The sequence below is a fragment of the Lemur catta genome, chromosome 1 (assembly GCF_020740605.2).
Source record: "Lemur catta isolate mLemCat1 chromosome 1, mLemCat1.pri, whole genome shotgun sequence".
NCBI classification, from domain to species: domain Eukaryota; kingdom Metazoa; phylum Chordata; class Mammalia; order Primates; family Lemuridae; genus Lemur; species Lemur catta.
The window spans coordinates 3,319,002-3,336,939 of record NC_059128.1 but is presented as its reverse complement, the minus strand read 5'-3'; the positions used below and the strand labels follow the sequence as shown (position 1 = coordinate 3,336,939).

Genomic DNA, 17,938 nt, shown 5'->3' with positions numbered 1-17,938 from the left:
CTCTAAGGAAGAAAAGGGACCTCTGTTTTCTCATCTGTAAAAGAACACAGCAGGAGTTGGAGGTAGTAGGTATCTGAGGTCCTTCTGGCTATAAAAGTTAAAATAGTCTTGATAAACTTAGGTAAGTAGTATTTTAATAGTTAAATATAAGAAAATCTAAAATGAGGCTGGGCATGGTGGCTCATGCCTGTAATCCCAGCACTTTGGGAAGGTGAGGTGGGAGACTTGCTTGAGCCTAGGAGTTTGAGACCAGCCTGGGTAACATGGTGAGACCTCGTCTCTCCAAAAAAAAAAAAAATCAGCTGGGCGTGGTGGCACCCGCCTGTAGAGTCCCAGCTACTCGGGAGACTGAAACGGGAGGATCACTTGAGCCCAGGAGTTGGAAGTTGCTGTGAGCTATGACCCCACCGCACTCTATCCGGGGCAACAGAGCAAGACTCTGTCTCAAAAAAAAAAAAAAGAAAGAACTAAGTATCACTGTACATAGTCCCATGAAATATAATTTGTGCCCAGGGAATTTATAAAAAGGCAAACACAGATGAAGAAAACATACAACAAGTAATAACAGAAAACAATAATAGTTTAAAGTAAGCTTTGGGGACCCCACTAGTTTTTGGCCAGCCCCCTCAGTCTGTTTCACACTGCCACCTTTTCCTTATTCTAACCGAATACATCACCATGGAAATGGCTGCAAACCTTGCCAGACTAGAGGAATTGTGTCAGAGTGATGCAGAAGGTATTTACCTGGCCGGTTGTATCCTCAGTAGGCAAGCAGTGGCTGTTTTTTTTTAGGTATTTTCCATTTCCATGATATCAAATTTTACTTAGTTAATTCTATGGGATTATAAACATTAGTTGTAATTACCAAAAACTAATATAGTCTCATAAACATTTCAACAATGTAGACAAGTGTAAAATGAAAATATCAAACCAGGGATTTTCTACACAAACATGTAAAGTACACCTAATTTACAGAAACCAGATCACTAAATCATTCTGTCCAGGAACTCATTTATTTCACTCAGAAGCACTCACGAAGGACAGATTCACAGCAGGTGCAGACAAGGCTGACTGGCAGGCGGCAGCAGGTGGAGGCCGCCATGTCGTGAACATGCCTGGAGAAGCCATGGGAGCCAGGGACATGCTCTAGCCTGGAAGGCCCTGAAGCGGCCGGTGGTTGTGTGATCCTGGGGTGCAGCCCTGGGCCCCACACAGGAAACTGTCCATCTGCGGAGATGGGGAAGAAGCCAGAGGCCCGAGCATGGAGGCCAAGCTCCCAAGTGAAGCTGCTCTGGGAGGTCACAGTGCTCGGTGCCCCGTTTCGAGCAGCATGCTCTCCAGGTGCAGCTTGCTGTCACTCTCCACGTAGGGCTGGTGCAGCCACATGGACAAGTAGCTCAGGGTGAGGTCGTGGTCCGAGCAGTGTGCAAGCTCTTCAGCTACGGTGCGCTTCAGGAGCAGCTCCTTCCTGTACATGTCAGAGAGCTTGCGGGAAACCTCATCTGGAATAGACATTAATTTGCCCTTCATACGAATTCAAGAAAGTACTCGGATGAACCACATTTTTAAAAGTTCCTCATTAAAAACCAGAATCAGCTACAGGACCAAAATGAAGAAGGATGAGATGGGTGTTTATCACTCTAGCTGGTGCAGATGAGTATAGTTAGATAACATGGTAAGTAGGATGAAATTAAAAAGTAGATGTAACCTTTTATACTTTTAAGTGACTTGTGGTGATTATAAGTAGGAAATTCGCTTCAGACTGACAATACTTCATAAAAACATTCCACTAGATTTTTCCCTTTTCTCCCTTATTTAAAAAGTGCAGTATCAAATCAACATCAAACAGCTTAGCCTTTCTTTGAACCAGTAAAGCTACAAGTAACCCTTTGAGAAGTATCTCATAGAGCTTATTTAAGTAATGACTTTCACTTTTCCCAGGAGTCTTGTTCCATGAGGTTGGCTTCAGTGACCTCAATTTATTTTTTAATTAAAACAAAGCAAAAAAAAAAAAAGCAACAACAAAGAAAACCTTTCTTCCTAAAAAAAAAAAAAAAAAATATTATAGATTTCTGCCTCCACCAAGTAGTGAAATTCATTCTACCCATAGGTATTAGGTGGCCAATAATGGTAACTTGCTTCCTGGGTCTCTAATTATGTTTAATATTCTATGCTGATGATTAGGTAATTAAAGCCAAGAAGAAATGCTTATTTTAAGATGTCCCTGCCTCCCTTCCTCCCAATGGATACTTCTGCATTGAATTTCAAGCCTTGTCAGCTTCTTAAAGTACCAGATCTAGATGATATTAAACGCTCTTGTAACGTCTACCCTGAGAAAGAACTACTTACAGAAATGAGTTGTGGGCCACGTGTGAAACAGAGGGGGCCGTTTACTCTCCTCCCCATGATGGTAATTTTCTAGTTCACAAATTCCCTTGGTAGTTGAAGACAGCTTTTCCATTTTCACCTGTATTTTGGTCTGAAAAGATATTAATTTGGAATATTAAAATATTATTGGAAATCTCCAGCCTCAGATTCAATAACTATAAGATTTCAAAGCTAAGAAATGTAAGTCTGTTGGGATTAAAATTCCAGTAACTAAACACTGTTAACTCCACGCACAGCAAATTCCTAGGGAGATGGAGCGGATAGTTGTCATGATTTCATTAATCTGGGTTACTTCGGTAATAAATGCCAGATTTCCAGTCCTGCCGAGTCCCACGTCACTGAGATTTGTAAGTGGCACTCATGTTTTAGCCCCAAAGACCTGGAAGAATCCCAGGGCCAGCTCTTGCTGCTTTTACTGAGTGAAAGATAGTAGAAAAGGCATTAAATGAGCTCGTTTCTCTCTTTTTATAACTATCTTTAAGTTTACTGAAACCTCCTTGAGCCTCAGTTTCCTTATTTATAAAATGGTATTAAAAATAATGAAGAGCAGCCTAAGACACTCTACGCAGGAAGGGAACAATGAGAGCCTGACGTTGAGGGTGCCTCAGCACGTGCCAGCCTCCATCCTCAGCCCTCAAACCATCCCTTGCAGGAGATGCTAACACCCTCCCCTGTGTACACATGAGGCAGCACGGAATGGGTGAATAAAGTGCTTGCTTTCACAGGATGGTGACAGATACAGTGAGTTAGTATTTACAAAGTGCATCATTGGAGTTATATAAGGACGTGTTAAATAAATGGGTGAAGTAACTAGGGTTTCAGATTTAAGTAGCATAGGTCTCCTAAGACCAGATTTCTAACTCATAAGTACAGATGATTCTGTGTACACGGGAGGCAGTAAGAAAAGATCTGTAGATCTTCGAGCTCTTCATTCCTTACGTGGGTCTTTCCAACCACCCTCTGATTACAGCTGAAGTGGCACTAAATTTAGTTAACGTTAATTTTTAAAGGACTTTACTCCTTTCTCAAATCTTTTTAGGTTTGATATTTCACTTGGCCCAACCCCAGAGGGAGGACTCATCATTTCTGCTTTCCAGCTGGGAAAACTGCTCAAGGTTAAGCTAGGGAAGGATGAGGCCAGAACTTGATACCATGCCTTCTGCTCTCTCCTCTGAATCCCGCAGCAGCTCTCTATTGCCACCTAATTTTAAGAAAAGCTTATAAAGATCAGGAGAGCAAGGAAAATTCTGGAAGCTGGACCCTAGGCTAGAGGTGCCATGCTCAATTCTGTAGCTCAGCCATCCATAAGGAGGCAGAGTGACATACACGTGTGCAGCCCTGAACTGCACGTGTATGAACAGCAGCCCACCCTGCCATTTCAGCATCAGTAGTCTCCTCCCACAGCTAACACGGCCCATTTCACTAACTGTGAAATGTTAGTCCAGTTTAGGGAAAGGGGTGCATCAGACCCCCCCAGTAAGATCAAATTTATGAAAGATACTTAAAGCCAAGTCTGGAAACCATTCTCTCTAAAGGCTGAAGGAAAATAGGAAAAATGGTATCCTTATAACATCAACTTTTGGATTGAACATAGAATGAGAACTTATTTCCAAACCACTTTAAAATAGAATACATTCACTGGAGCAGAGAACGTCTAAGCTGATAGCTAGCATACAGATCCTGGTGTCTAATGGGATTCTCCAATAAAAGGAACCAGGGCTCCTTGGAGAAATGGCTGATCCTCGGACTTTAAGAAGTATCTTAGGCAGGAAACACACAAGATGAGCATGAAGCATCTTTTAAAGCCATGAAGTAAAAAAGTGTTCAAAACAAAAAAACCAAAACCACACAATGAAGAGACTATGTCCAAAGGACACAGGAGCCAACAGAACTCTCAATGGCCAAGTGGGAACAATTTGAACAACAAAATAAAGTACTATTGAATTACAACCTGAGGTATAAAATAAATATTCATGGCCAGGTGCAGTGGTTCATGCCTATAATTCTAGCACTCTGTGAGGCCAAGGTGGGGGGATACTTGAGGCCAGGAATGTGAGAGCAGCCTAAGCACAAGCTAGACCCTGTCTCTACAAAAAATTAAAAAATCAGCTGGACGTGGAGGTGCACACCTGTAGTCCCAGCTACTTGGGAGGCTGAGGTGGGAGGATCACTTGAGCCTAAGAGTTGGAGGCTGCTGTGAGCTATGCTCACACCACTGCACTCTACCCAGGGTAACAGAGCAAGACCCAGTCTCAAAAAAAAAAAAAAAAAAACCAAAAAACCCCAAACATTTCAGTCTCTTACGTGCTGTATCAGGGGTAGGCAAACTACAGCCCACAGCCCAAATCTGGCCCATGGCCTATATTTTTATGGCCTTTGAGCTAAGAATAGTTTTTACATTTTTAAATGATTGAAGAAAATCAAAAGTATAATAATATTTTGGGACACATGAAAATTACATAAAACTCAAATTTCAGTGTCCATAACTAAGGTTTTACTGGAACACAGCACATGCATTCGCTTCTGTCTGACCTATGGCTGCTTTAGCCCTGACGGCAGGGCCGAGCAGTCACAACAGAGACTGCCTGGCCCACAAAGCCTACAGTATTTACTGTGTGGAGCCCTGGACGTGGGTGAAATTGCCCTGGGCAAGGCGCAGGACAAGAAGAGGGAGTGTCTAGGACTGCATCCGGCGCAAAGTCAAGATCTGTGGGGTAAGCAGAGGACAAGACCACCAGAGGAGGCTGAGGAGAAGGAAAGAACAGCCAACAGTGTCAGATGGGGCTGACGGTCAAGCAAACCCCAGATAATCTCCATCAGAGTCAGCACTGTGGACCACAGGTGGTCTTTAGCTCTCACCAGACCAGCCAAGGTGGCCTGCAACTCCTCACACAGCATCTCCAGTTCTTCACTGTATTCCGGATACATCTTTTCTTCATTTTCATCATCAGTTGGGCTGCTGCTCTCTAATTGTGCCTTGTCCTTACTCCTGGACAAAATAGAAAATAATGAGTACTAAATATACTGTTTAAGCTTGCCTCATTTTGTTATAATACATTCCAGAAAACTCAACATCCACATAAGTATGCCAGATATTTCACATAAGCATGTTGTTTTATGTCATTGTCATACAAATTTAATTATTATTTATGTGCACAACGACTATGTCCACTAGTCACTCAATTTTGTACTAGAATAAGTCCATTAATTCAGACATGTAAGACTGAGTGTGGTAGCTCACACCTGTAATCCCAGAACCTTGGGAGGTTGAGGTGGGAGGACTGCTTGAGGCCAGGAGTTTGAGACCAGCCTGGGCAACCCAGAGAGACCCTGTCTCTATAAAAAGTAGAAAAATTAGCCAGGCGTGGTGACAAGCGCCTGTAGTCCCAGCTGCTTAGGAGGCTGAGGCAGGAGGATTGCTTGAGCCTAGGAGTTTGAGGTTGTAGTGAGCTACGATGACACCACGGCACTCTAGCCCGAGCAACATAGTGAGACCCTATCTCAAAAAAGAAAAACAAAACCCTCCAAAATAATAAAAAAATAAAAATCAGAATAGTGGCCGTCTACCAGCAGAAGGCAGGTATGGACGAGGGGGCGAGACTGGAGCTTCTGAGGCAATGCTGCATTTCTTGAGGGGAGAAGTGACTAGCAGGGAAGACGAGTGGGGCTGTGGGGGCAACGTTCCATTTCCTGATCCACAGAGCTGTTACTTGGGTGTGTTCACGTTGTGAAAAATCAAAGGCAAGCTGGAGGACACATACATTTCTCCCAATTCTGATTGGTGGATTGGCTTTATTAGTCTTTGTACTCCCCCCATTTATATTTTTAATTTCTCAAAGTTATAATTAAAAAAGTATACATCATCCAGCTTTCCTTTGTCTGCAGGCCTGAGTCTTCACTCCCTGGCCCTGTCTCCTGACTCTCTTCAACTTGCTCTCCTGTGAAATTCCCTCAAACACATCATGTATTTTCAGCTTCTGCTGCCTTTTCCTGGTGGGATCCTGCTCAGGAAGTTCCATGAAACAATTCTTACCCTCACTACATAAGATGCTCTTCAGTATTTTCTATTCTATTTCCATGTTTCATTTTTTCCCTTCTGTGTTGATTGTGGCCCCACTAGATTAATTTCATGCCCCATGGGTCACAGCCTTTAGTTTAAAAAACATATCCCTAGATTGTGAGCTCTCTGAGGAAGAGATCCATGCTTATTTATCTTTGTATACCCAGCACTGTGCTCTATACCAAAGATGCTGCATGGCTGAATTTAATTCTAAAGGCTCTTTCATGATTCCTTTGTCTTTTTTTAAGAAATAAAATGCAGCAGCATGAAGATGAAGTCCCATTTGCCTGGCACTCCAGTACCCATTCTTCCTAAAAGACACCAGTATCATGGATTGAGCCTGTATCCTTCCAAACCATTTTTATAATTTTATATACAGATATAACCATGACCAATATGTAATATAATTTTGTATTTAAAATGTACATATACAGTTCATACTTGCATGTGTCATTTTACCATTTGCTTTTTTTGCTTAATATTTTATTTTTTAATTTATTCATGTCAATAAATTCTCACACTAAAAAACTTCCCTGAAATTTCTGCCCAATCATTAACAGTGAAAACTCAGAGCATGAAGAACCTATAGGTACTTACAATAAACTGATTTTCAGGTTGGCAATATTATTTGCAGTGGTAAAACCTGCATCATTGAGGGTTTCCCATTTCAAGATTAAATTATGCCAATCGGCTGCATTGTCCTTAATTTTTCTTGCACTGACAGATAAGACAGGTTTTCTGGGCGTTGCAATTCCAAGAGTCTTTGCTGATAGGGAGTAAAAGAAACATAATTATTATGGAATACATAATCATCGTTGGAGGGCAAACGTTATAACTTTCAATAGTAAAGTTATCTGAAATGCTATGTCAACTGGACAAATAAATGCTATAGAGGCTCAGAAGTCTTAATGAATGTGGAAGTTCCCGGAATAAGACAAAAAACAATTTTTTTTACATTTTAAGATTCTCTAGATATAGTTGCATCCTTTTTCAGCTTAATGGGGCCACAAGGTTTTTACCTTAAGCAGTCTGACTCCTTTCAAAGCTTAGAAATCAGGTAAAGTTGTGACTTTCTGCTAAAACTCTTCAATGGCTTCTATTCCCTTTCCTACAGCATAATTTAGCCCTGACTCCTCAGTAATCCCACTATCAGTCTCGGGCACTTTGATACGTTAAATTTGTTCAGAGCTCTGTGGCTCACGAGTGGTTGTCATTCCAAGGCACCAGAGATGCAGACACGATCACGATACTGCCACCGCCCTGCTTGGAACTCAGGAGGAAGTCCAGACTCCTGGTTGTCCATTCTCAACCCACACCATGAGCCCATCCTCAATCTCCAGTTAAAGTGAACTACTGGCAGCTCTTCAAAAGCTGAGTTGCCTGAAGGTCTTTGTGCATTCAGTTCTCTCTCCTTCCTTCCTCAGGCTGATGTCGCCCATCCTCAAAGATTCACCCAGATCCCACTGCCCACGGGAAGCAACCCCCAGACCACCAAGCGTCAACTCAGGTTGTTTGTTCTCCCCCAGCCTTCTTGTGTACTTTTTCCTTCTCTACTTAGCACTCTACATAGGCTTCTCATGGCTCACAGGATAAAGTCCCTTTGAGGAATCCAGGACACGTAACAGCTGTATGGTTTGGAGTCTAGACTGTGAAGGCCACATTGCCTGGGTCTGAATACCAGCTCTGCTAGCTGTGAGATCTTGGGCAAGTTAGTGAACTCCTTGGAGCCTCAACATTCTCATCTGTAAAATGGGGATAAAAATGTTAGTAGTATCTACTTCATAGGTTGTTGAAATTGGATAATGCATGTGAAGCCGTCAGGGCCTGGCACATGGCAGGCATCCAATATTTTACCTGTTATAAGCTCTGCCCACCACTTCTACAGCTTCCTCCTCTCCCACTTGTTTTCTAAGCCTCAGCACTAGCTCTGTACAAGTTCTGACTCTGACTTGGAATGTTTTTCCTATAAGTGTGTGGTCCCACTCACCTGGTTAACTCTTAGTATTCTTGAGGGCTCCACTTTAACATGTCATATTGATTTTTCATTCATTCTGTACTTAAACAACTATTTGCTTGCTGCCTACAATATGCCAGGCATAGGGGAATGAAGTGACTGAATGCGACAGACCAGAACCATTTTCATGGAACTTTCTTTCCAAAGGGAAAGCAGATAATTAATAATTAAATGACCACAATTAGCTCATATAATATATAAGAAAAATGAAATGGGGCCTGTGTTAGCGTGACCCCCTGAGAAGGCGTTATTGAGGTTGAGAACTGAATGATGAGAAGCCAGAAAAAGGAAAGGAGAGTCAGCGACATGGCCTTTAACATGAGACTGAGCTTGGTGAGTTCAAAAACTAGAAAAAAAAACCTAGTGTGGCTAGAATGAAATGGATGGGGGGCAGGGGAGGAGTAATGGGGGAGTAGATGATCACAAACCTAGAACCTTACAGGCCAAGATGAGAAGTTTGGACTTTATTGTAAGTACAAAGGAGAGCACGCAATAGGCTTTGAGTAGGGCAGTGACATGCTTTGATTTAGGTTTTTAAAAAGTCATTTCCACATGGAAGTCTTCCTGGATCCCCCAGGTTGGGTTAGCACTCAATAGACTAGATATCTGGTGTGGAACATCCTATAATTCTGCTATCAGGACACTCACCAATACTGTATTTGCTTTAATATCTACATTCCCTGCTAGACTGTAAGTTCCACCAGGGTAGGGACTATTTCTTATTCCTTTTCAGACCTTCAGCACATACTAGGTGCTCAGTAAAATGTGTTAAATGGAGGAATAGCTCTTACTACCTGTTCTATAATTGTCTCAGGGTTTCTCTCCCCCAATAGGGGTTCCTAAGGGCAGGATCTCATCTGATTCATGGTCAGTCTGCCTCATATTTGGCACATATGTAGGAAACAAAAACATAGCTCTGACACTGAGAAACTTACAGGCTAGTAGAGAAAGAGAGACCAATAAAGGGAGTCACAGACAGGGCACAGTGAGGTATAGCACAGTGGCTAAGTTACTCATCCCCTCCAAACCTTGGCTCCCCATCTGCACAATAGGGTTGACATATATTACTTCATGGGATCGCTGTGAGGCTTAAATGGGCTGATCCACGTACTCAGAACACTATTCAGCACACAGTGAGCACTTCTTGAATACTAGCTTTCATTACAAGCAGAATGGTCTGTGGCCAAGTAATTCTGATTGAGCGGGGTTCAGGGAAGGGTGGAGGAACTGGACATGCAAGGCTTGGCACCCAGTGAGTTCCGTTAATGCTAATTTACAGTGACAATTACAATTTTTGTGTCAGATCTGCTGACACTCTTCTGCATACATTATTAGTTCAGTTGTCACTCCACGTGAAAAAACAGGCTTGGCAAAACTTTCCCCGGAGCTGACTGCAGCAAAGCCTGTGCGGGGCCAGCGCCCTGGGCTGGCGCAAGGCACAGACCCCCATTTACTCCGGAGGGCTCCTGGGCTTCTCACTCAGCCTGCAGCCCAAGCCGTAAAGCTCACAGCCTCCCCTACCCGAGTCACAGCCTCCCCTACCCGGGGAACCCACCCCTCTCACCTTCCATACGGTCCGCAGAGATCCCTGGAAGGAGACCCGAAGCCCCGCCTACTCACACCGGCAGCGCGATGACGTAACTTCCGCCCTCCCCGCCCGCTGCCACTTGTGGCTCTGCCGCTCTAGCCCCCGGCGGAGCCAGCTGAGGCTCTCCGGTGCCGGCCCCGTTGCCCAGGGAACGGGCTCCCGGCAGCCCCCGCGGCCCAGAGTCCATCCCCGCCTCCTCCGGCCCCGCGGGGCCGACGAGTCCGGAGGGGCTGTCGCGGGAGGTGAGTCCAGCGACGCCGCGGGCGGCCCCGATGCCCGGCCCCGCGCCCCTTCCTCGGCCTCCCAGCCGCCGCTCACTCCTCCCTCTGGCCACCCTTCCCGCGCCTCAGCCCCTCAGGGTCTGCACTGCCCGTTTCGCCGCCTTCCCTCCGGCCTGCCGTCTCGCCCGCGCGAGACCAAATGCCCTAACCGGGAAAAGCCTGGCTCGCCGCCCGGCAGAAGCCGGCGGTCCGCGGAGCCGAGCAGTGTCGCCCACCCCTCCTGGCTTCGCCGGGTCTTCCCTCACCACCCTGCGCGCCTTGCGCGCCCCGGCTGCCCTCGCTCCTCCCCGCCTGCCCCGCCCTGGCATCCCTCTGCCGCTGGCCCCGTGGCTTCGGGCCCCTTCGTTTTAAGGTCGACGTTCTGTCCCCGAGCCTCTCAGCCCCTGTCCCTACATCTGCCCACCAGCTCCTGGCAGCAGGCCTTGATTTGCCCAGTAGGTGTTCAGTAAGAACTTGTTAAATGAATCAGCGAGTGACTCCTCTCTCAACGCTATCGTAATGCCTGGGAGGCAGAGCAGGCAGTGAGGGTTAAGGAACGCGATGCCTTGGAGTCAGACCCCGCGTGAGGTCCCAGCGCTGCCCCCTCACAGCTGTGTTCGAGGCAAGTGCCACCACCTCGCTAGGCTTTGTTTCCTCACCAGTAAAATGGAGATGATAATAGTTTCTACCTCTGGCTTCGTGGGAGGATTAAATGGGTCAGTGCATGTAAAGTTAAGCACAGTGCCGGGCACGCGGTACATTTCAATACATGATAGCCCCTCCGATGATCACCTACATCTGTGCTAGCCTGTCTTCTTTCTCATTCCTCTAGTCCCTTCTTACACATCTCTGACTTCTCATTAGTTTTCCTTCTTTACTTCCATTTCTCTTCCCTGCTGTGTGTTCTTCCTCTCTCAATGGGATTCAAGAATTTTATTCTGTTCTGTTGCTTCTGTTCCATTTGTTGACAGAATGTGGGGGTACCAGCCTGGGTGCACCCTTTTCCCATGTACGGGAGTGATCATTTGCAGCTGGGGTTGACTGCCTCCTGGCAGCCAAGGTCTTGTAAACTTTAAGAAAGGAAATTCAGGGAAATCCCCAAACCCAGATCTCAGGCACGAGCAGAATCTGGGATTGAAGCCACTGTAGCATCTTATGGTCACTGGTGACTCCTGGTCTTTTAAGCTGCAAGACTTTTGTACTTTCTCACGCTCTAATTTGCCTTAATAAGCCTCTGACGTTGCTGTTTTTGGTAACCTGACTTACATCCCATGTTTGTTCATTCAGCAGGTAGTTATTTGGGGTCCATTGCGTGCCAGCCACTGTACCAGGCTCTAGGGATGCTGTGGTGGGCCAGACAGACCCAGCTGCTGCCCTCAGGGAGCTAATAATCTGGCCTTTGAGCTTTCAAACTGTGAACCAAGTGCACGTGTAGAGGATACTCGAGTTTTCAGGACTGACTTGGAAACTAGTGGTGGGGAAGATGGAGTAAGGATAGTCCTCTTCTGGAGTGACTAGTAAGTAGCTTTTGTTAGGTTTAAGTTGTTTTGTAGCCATATTGTCTTTTTCTTTTTTTTTTCAAAGCAGGAAAGGTTTGGATATATTGTCTTTTTCAATAGAAGGCTAGCTCCTACTGGTTTTTTTCCCTTAGAAAAGTTACACTTCAAGTTTAAAGAGGATCTCATTTCATATTAGCCTCTTAAATAATTTGAACAAAATGGCTACTGGAACTTAGTGGGGGAAAAGGAAGGAAGCAGGCATCAAGCAGAGCAGTTTATTGAACTTGGAAAGATGAAGAATAGATCAGGAAACAGTTATACACATAACGAAAAGTTTTGACATCAAGCATGGAGAGCTTGGTAGAATCAGGAGGGAGTAGGTGATAGCTTTGTGAATTGCTAAGGTAGAAGTGAGCTATTGTTCAAATGGCATGCTAAATTTAAAATGAATGTATTCTTTGGACCTGGACATAAGATTTCCAGTGGATTTTTGCCACTATCTTATGTTTAGGGCTGTCATACTTAGGGAAATCTTGCACAGTGTTTTGAGAGAGATTAATTCAACAAACATTTGTTGAGCATTGATTGTACTCTTTATTGATTGGTCTTCTGAAGCACCACAAAGTTTATAGACTAGAAGGACATAGGCAAAGACTAGAAAGAGTCCACTGAAGGAGATAGAAAACAATAATGGCGGTGCTGTGTGATAACTGCCCTCATGGAGTTCTATGCAAGCAGAGAAGGGCCAGCCAAGTGTCTGAGGGAATCTGAAGGCTTCCTGGTGGAGAACTAGTTCTTACAGGGTATGTCTGGGGGATGTGGAAGAGTGGAAGGGGACATTGCTCTGCAAAGACATACAGGTCATAGTGTGTTCAGGGACTGTGGCAGAAAGCTCACTGCACTGGAGCAGAGCGTGGACAGAAGAGTGGCTCGAGATGAAGTTAGACACAGACCACTTTGTGGCAATGTCCAGTTTCCATGCTTGTGTTAGGCTTTAGCTTGTGAGCACTGGCTAGCCAGTGGGGATGGGAACAGGGAAGTGACAGAATTTCATGTGGAGGATAAATGACTGCCTCAACCTCATTATGTTCTGCTGCAAGAATTTAACACTTAAAATTAAGAATTAATAGATCTTGTAGCCAGACTTCAAAAATAGATTGTACATTAGGGATACTGATTATTGCTTCCTAGAGATTTTGGAGAGAATCCTTAAACCATTAGTGTTTTTAGAGCACTCTGGTAACATATGATCGTTGTACCACTAAGTGGGTGATTTAAACTGTATTAGTCCTAGCTCCAGTTTCCAGAAACTGTCCATCAAGATGGCAGTTGGGTGTTATCAGTCAACGATTCACCTATTAAGGCTAGCTGCCACCTTCCAGGTTTATGGGATTGGTGGAACTACTGGGAGAAGGAAGCATAAGGACTTGAAGAAGAATGTCATAGAGTAGTGTTTTATATTTTTAACTGAAATTTCATGACGAAGGAAGCATTATCGATTTTAAGGATTGGCTTGAGAATATTCTTTTGTGCTAAGACCTGAAGTTAACAAATCTTTATTGAGCATCTACTCTGTGCCAAACATATTATTAGGTACTAGGAGTTACTTTGGTAAGCAAGAGAGAATTTTTGTTGCTTACATTCTCATGGGAGAGATGATTGTTAAATTGTTTAGCAAATAGAGTAATTAGAGGTTGTGATGAGGATTATGAAGGACATGTGCTAGAGGGAAGAGGACTTATGTGATCTGGTCAGGGAAGGCCTTTCTGTGGTGGTAACATTTAAGCTGAGTCCCCAGCGTTGAGAAGAAGCCAGATATGAGAAGATCCTTCTGAGTAGAGGGAACAGTCAGTCCATTGAAACCTGAGGGGGAAAGAGTGGACCAGTGGAGCTCGAGCTTGGAGGACAAGTACAGAGGGGTAGAAATTCAAAAGGGAGTTGGGAAGGGTTTAGACCACATGGGGCCTTGTGGGCCACACACAGAAGGCATTTGGTTTTTATTCTTGGAGCACAGGGGAACAGTGAGGAATTTTGAGCATAGTGGGTGGTATGGTCTGATTTCTCTTAGAAAGAGCTGATTCTTTTTATTTTTGGTAACAGCTTTATTGAGATATAATTCACATACCATACAATTCACCTATCTAAAATATACAGTTCAGTGGTTTTGAGTATACTCACGGTTATGCAACCATCACTACAGTCAATTTTAGAACTTTTTCATCACTCTAAAAGGAAACCCTATATCCTTTAGCAATCAACCCCTACCCACTTCATTTCCTGGCTCTAGGCAACCGCTAATCTACTTTCAGTCTATAGGTTTGTGTCTATTCCGGACATTTCCTATAAATGGAATCACGTAATATGTGGTCTTTGGTGTCTGGTTGCTTTCACTTGGTAGTGTGTTCAAGGTTCATCTGTGTCATAGCATGAATTAGCACTTCGCTCCTTTTTATTGCTTAACAATATCCCATTGTGTGGTAGACCACGTTTTATTTGTCCATTCATCACTTGACAGACAGTTGGGTGGTTTTTACTTTTTGACTATTATGAATAGAGATATTATGAACATTTGTGTATAAGTTTTTGTGTAGCTGTATGTAGTCATTTCTGTTGGGTATATACCTAGGGGTGGAATTGCTGGGTCATGTGGTAACTCTGTTTAACCTTTTGAGGAACTGCCAGCGCGTTTTCCACAGTGGCTGCACCTCTTTATTTTTCACCAGTGATGCATCCAGTTTTCTCCACACCCTTGCTAACACTTGTTATCTGTGGTTTTTTTTTAATATAGCCATCCTACTAGGTGTTAAGTGGTATTTCATTGTGGTTTTTTTGTTTGTTTGTTTGTTTGTTTGTTTGTTTTTTGAGACAGAGTCTCACTTTGTTGCCCGGGCTAGAGTGAGTGCCGTGGCATCAGCCTAGCTCACAGCAACCTCAGACTCCTGGGCTTAAGCGATCCTACTGCCTCAGCCTCCCGAGTAGCTGGGACTACAGGCATGAGCCACCATGCCCGGCTAATTTTTTTGTATATATATTTTTAGTTGGCCAGATAATTTCTTTCTATTTTTAGTAGAGACGGGGGTCTCACTCTTGCTCAGGCTGGTCTCGAACTCCTGACCTCGAGCGATCCACCCGCCTCGGCCTCCCAGAGCTAGGATTACAGGCGTGAGCCACCGCGCCCGGCCTTCATTGTGGTTTTGATTTGCATTTCCCTAATGCTTAATGATATTGAGTATTTCTTCATGTACTTATTGGCCATTGTGTATCTTCCTTGGAGAAATATCTCTTAGATCCTTGTCCATTTTAAAATTGTCTTTTTTTTTTTTTTTAAAGAGATAGGGTCTCACTGTGTTGCCCAGTCTGGCCTCAAATTCTTGGGCTCAACAGATCCTCCCAAGTATCTGGGACTATAGGCGCATGCCACTGCACCTGGCTTTTAGAATTGTCTTTTTATTATTTAATTTTAAGAGTTCTTTATATATTTTAGATAAAATCTCTCATCAGATATATGATTAGCAAGTATTTTTTTCCATTCTGTGGGTTGTCTTTCACTTTCTTGATGGTGTCCTTTGGAGCACAGAAGTTTTTAATTTCAGTGAGGTCAGAGAGCTCATTCTGATGGCTTTGGATGAGTGTGGATTCTAGAGGCAGGTGTAGAAGCAGCGGACAGTCACCGGAAGACCATAGCAGTGCAGGTGAGAGATGTGATGGCTTCCACTACGGCACGGCCATACAGTTGGTGAGAAGGGGCCAGGGGTGAGGTCGGTTTGGAGATAGGGATTGTTGTAGGGGTAAGGGAAACAGAGGAATCCAGGACGAATACTAGGATTTCAGCTTGAACACTTTCGATTCAAGATTTCATTATGCTGTTACCTTCTGCAGAATTGTGACAGTTTTTAATACCTGCTGGCATTATTAATAGCCTGGCACGGTGAGCCCTGTGCTCCCTCCTTACACATTTTGAAGTTGCTTTTGGTAGGATTATCACTGGTTGTGCCAAGGAGATAGTTCCAGGGATTCTGACCTTCCATAATATCCATTAAAACCTCCTAAGCCACCACAAATAAACACATAAGGTAAGCCAGAAGAGTGTGCCTGCTTTGCAAATGCACTTTTGAGGCAAGTCCCCCGACTCCCTTCTAGCCAGACTGCAGTGTCAAAGCCTTTCCTGTACAGAGGTGATGGAGCTGTCAGTGAATGGTAGCAAATCAAGTGGATGAATTTTGGAAAGATAAATCTCATAATTTGACAGAGCTACTTTGAGGAAAAAGATTTTTAAAGGCGGAAGTAACATTGGCTGACATTTATTTGTGAAGTGCTTAGTACTTCCACTTGCTTCCAAGAAGATCATCAGCTTAAGCAGATAAGAAGGCGCCTTCCAGAGACGGGGAGTAGTGTGAAGCCCGGGAGGTGAGGGGCCGAGGCATGCTGTGATTAGAAGTTCAGTGTGGCTGGAGGTCTGGTTAGAGGTCCTGGGGCCACAGATCAGCAAGGTTCTTGTAAGCCAGGGACACTTGGGCTTTAGCCCGAGCAGGATGGGGACCACTGGAGGGTGTTAAGCAAGAGTGTGACAAGGTCAGCTTTGCACACCAGGAAAATCCCTGTTTGCCAAGTGGGCGAGAGGGGAGTGGGAGGCAGGCAGGTGAGCTGACACCAGGAAGAGCTCCAGGTGAGAGGCCGTGGTGGCCTGAGCTAGGGGATGGGCAGCGGGATGTGTGCAAAGTGAATCAGGGAGGAAAATGGGCGGGCTTGATAACTGAATGGAGAGCTGGGGACATGGAAAGGAGAGAAGGAGGAATTGGGGCAATGCCCCTCCTCTGGCTGGGACAGCATGGCCCAAGCAGGTGGGTAGAAGATACAAAGATAGAAAGCTAAGTGTTTTTAGACATTGTTCATTTACTCTGTGTAATACATCCATGGTGTAGGTTTCACTAAACCCATTTCAGATGGGTGAATGGAGATCTAGAGAGGTTACATCATTTCCCAGTGTCCCCCACAGGTAGTTTTAGGATAGCATTGGGATTTGAACCCAGGTCTTTTTGACTCTGTCATTAACCACTCCACTGTGCTGCTTCTCCTCAGTGAAAAAGAGGTGACTTTTATGGCAGTGGGTCTGAGACCTGGGGTAGGCTGAGGTGGAGCATGTGGGCTCATGTGAAAACTGGGTCAGGAGAGGGAGCGAAAAAGTCTTAGCAGGAATGTTTGTTGAGTCTAAACTGGTTTTCCTAAACCTAGCATAGGCGGACAGTAAGGCAGTGGCTCTAGACTTCTTCAACCCGTCCGTCCCTAGACACTCCCTCTCCCTGTAGTAGAGTTTCGCTGGGAGTTGGCATCAGCCTGCTCCTTCCAGCTGGATATGAGTGAGGGGCAGCAAGCATGGTGCGGAGCTGACAACACAGGGCCCCTGAATAAGGAGGAGCACGCATCACGTGTGCCTGCTGTGGGCTCCTGTGCCTGGCCCCCAACTTGGCTTTCCTGACTCGTCTGGGTGCTGTGCCTTACTGGCCTCTGGACAGCCTTTGGAAAAACATGTTTGAGGCATAAATCGACATGACCATTCTGGAGGGCAATTTGGCAATATATTTTTTTAATGCAATCTTTTCACCTCTTGAAATATACTGCAAAAATACGTTTGGATGTGTGTCTGTTCTTTATGATGGTAAAATTAAAACATTTTGGTTGAGAAAATTTTGGTTTATATATTGTGGGTTCTCTGCAGTTTTTCTGTGTGGTCACTAAAAATCACATCCTAGGAGAATATTTAGTAACATGGAAAATGAGATTTATTAAGTGAAAAACTGTGTACGTGTATATACACATATATCTATAGCTATCTATCTATATATAGTATATCTCTATGATGGGATTGTGAGTGACTTCTGTTTACTTCTTTGTACCTTTCTCTATTAACAAATTTTTGATAGTGAACATTTATAACTGTTGTAAAAAGAAAATTTTATTTAAATGAATTATGGCACATCGTGTGTGTGTGTGTGTGTGTGTGTGTGTGTGTGTGTGTGTACGCGCACGCGCGCACGTGCACACGTACACATGTGTGGCAAGGACCTGATGGTGAAGAGGAGCAAAAGCTGAGTGACACCTAGAGGAAGAATATTCTAGGTGGAGGGAACA

At 44.5% G+C, this 17,938-nt stretch overlaps 2 protein-coding genes across 4 annotated transcripts in view; one reads left to right on the top strand and one right to left on the bottom strand.

The window, feature by feature from the left end:
* Positions 1-991: 991 nt before the first annotated feature.
* LOC123644302 (cyclin dependent kinase 2 interacting protein) lies at positions 992-10,128 on the bottom strand. Its single transcript, XM_045560370.1, has 5 exons — positions 10,027-10,128; positions 7,046-7,214; positions 5,248-5,377; positions 2,350-2,479; positions 992-1,502 (listed from the first exon to the last, which is right to left on the bottom strand). The coding sequence occupies exons 1-5, from the start codon at positions 10,031-10,033 to the stop codon at positions 1,300-1,302; spliced, it is 639 nt and encodes a 212-aa protein (XP_045416326.1). The 5' UTR covers positions 10,034-10,128; the 3' UTR covers positions 992-1,299.
* Positions 10,099-17,938, top strand: part of TECPR2 (tectonin beta-propeller repeat containing 2) — a 92,741-nt gene continuing 84,901 nt past the window's right edge. For 2 of the 3 annotated variants that reach the window (XM_045560214.1, XM_045560223.1), the window contains exon 1: positions 10,138-10,292. The gene's annotated coding sequence lies outside the window, so the exon portion shown is untranslated. Of the gene's footprint in view, positions 10,293-17,938 lie in introns of all 3 variants that reach the window. The other variant, XM_045560203.1, reaches the window with a different exon arrangement.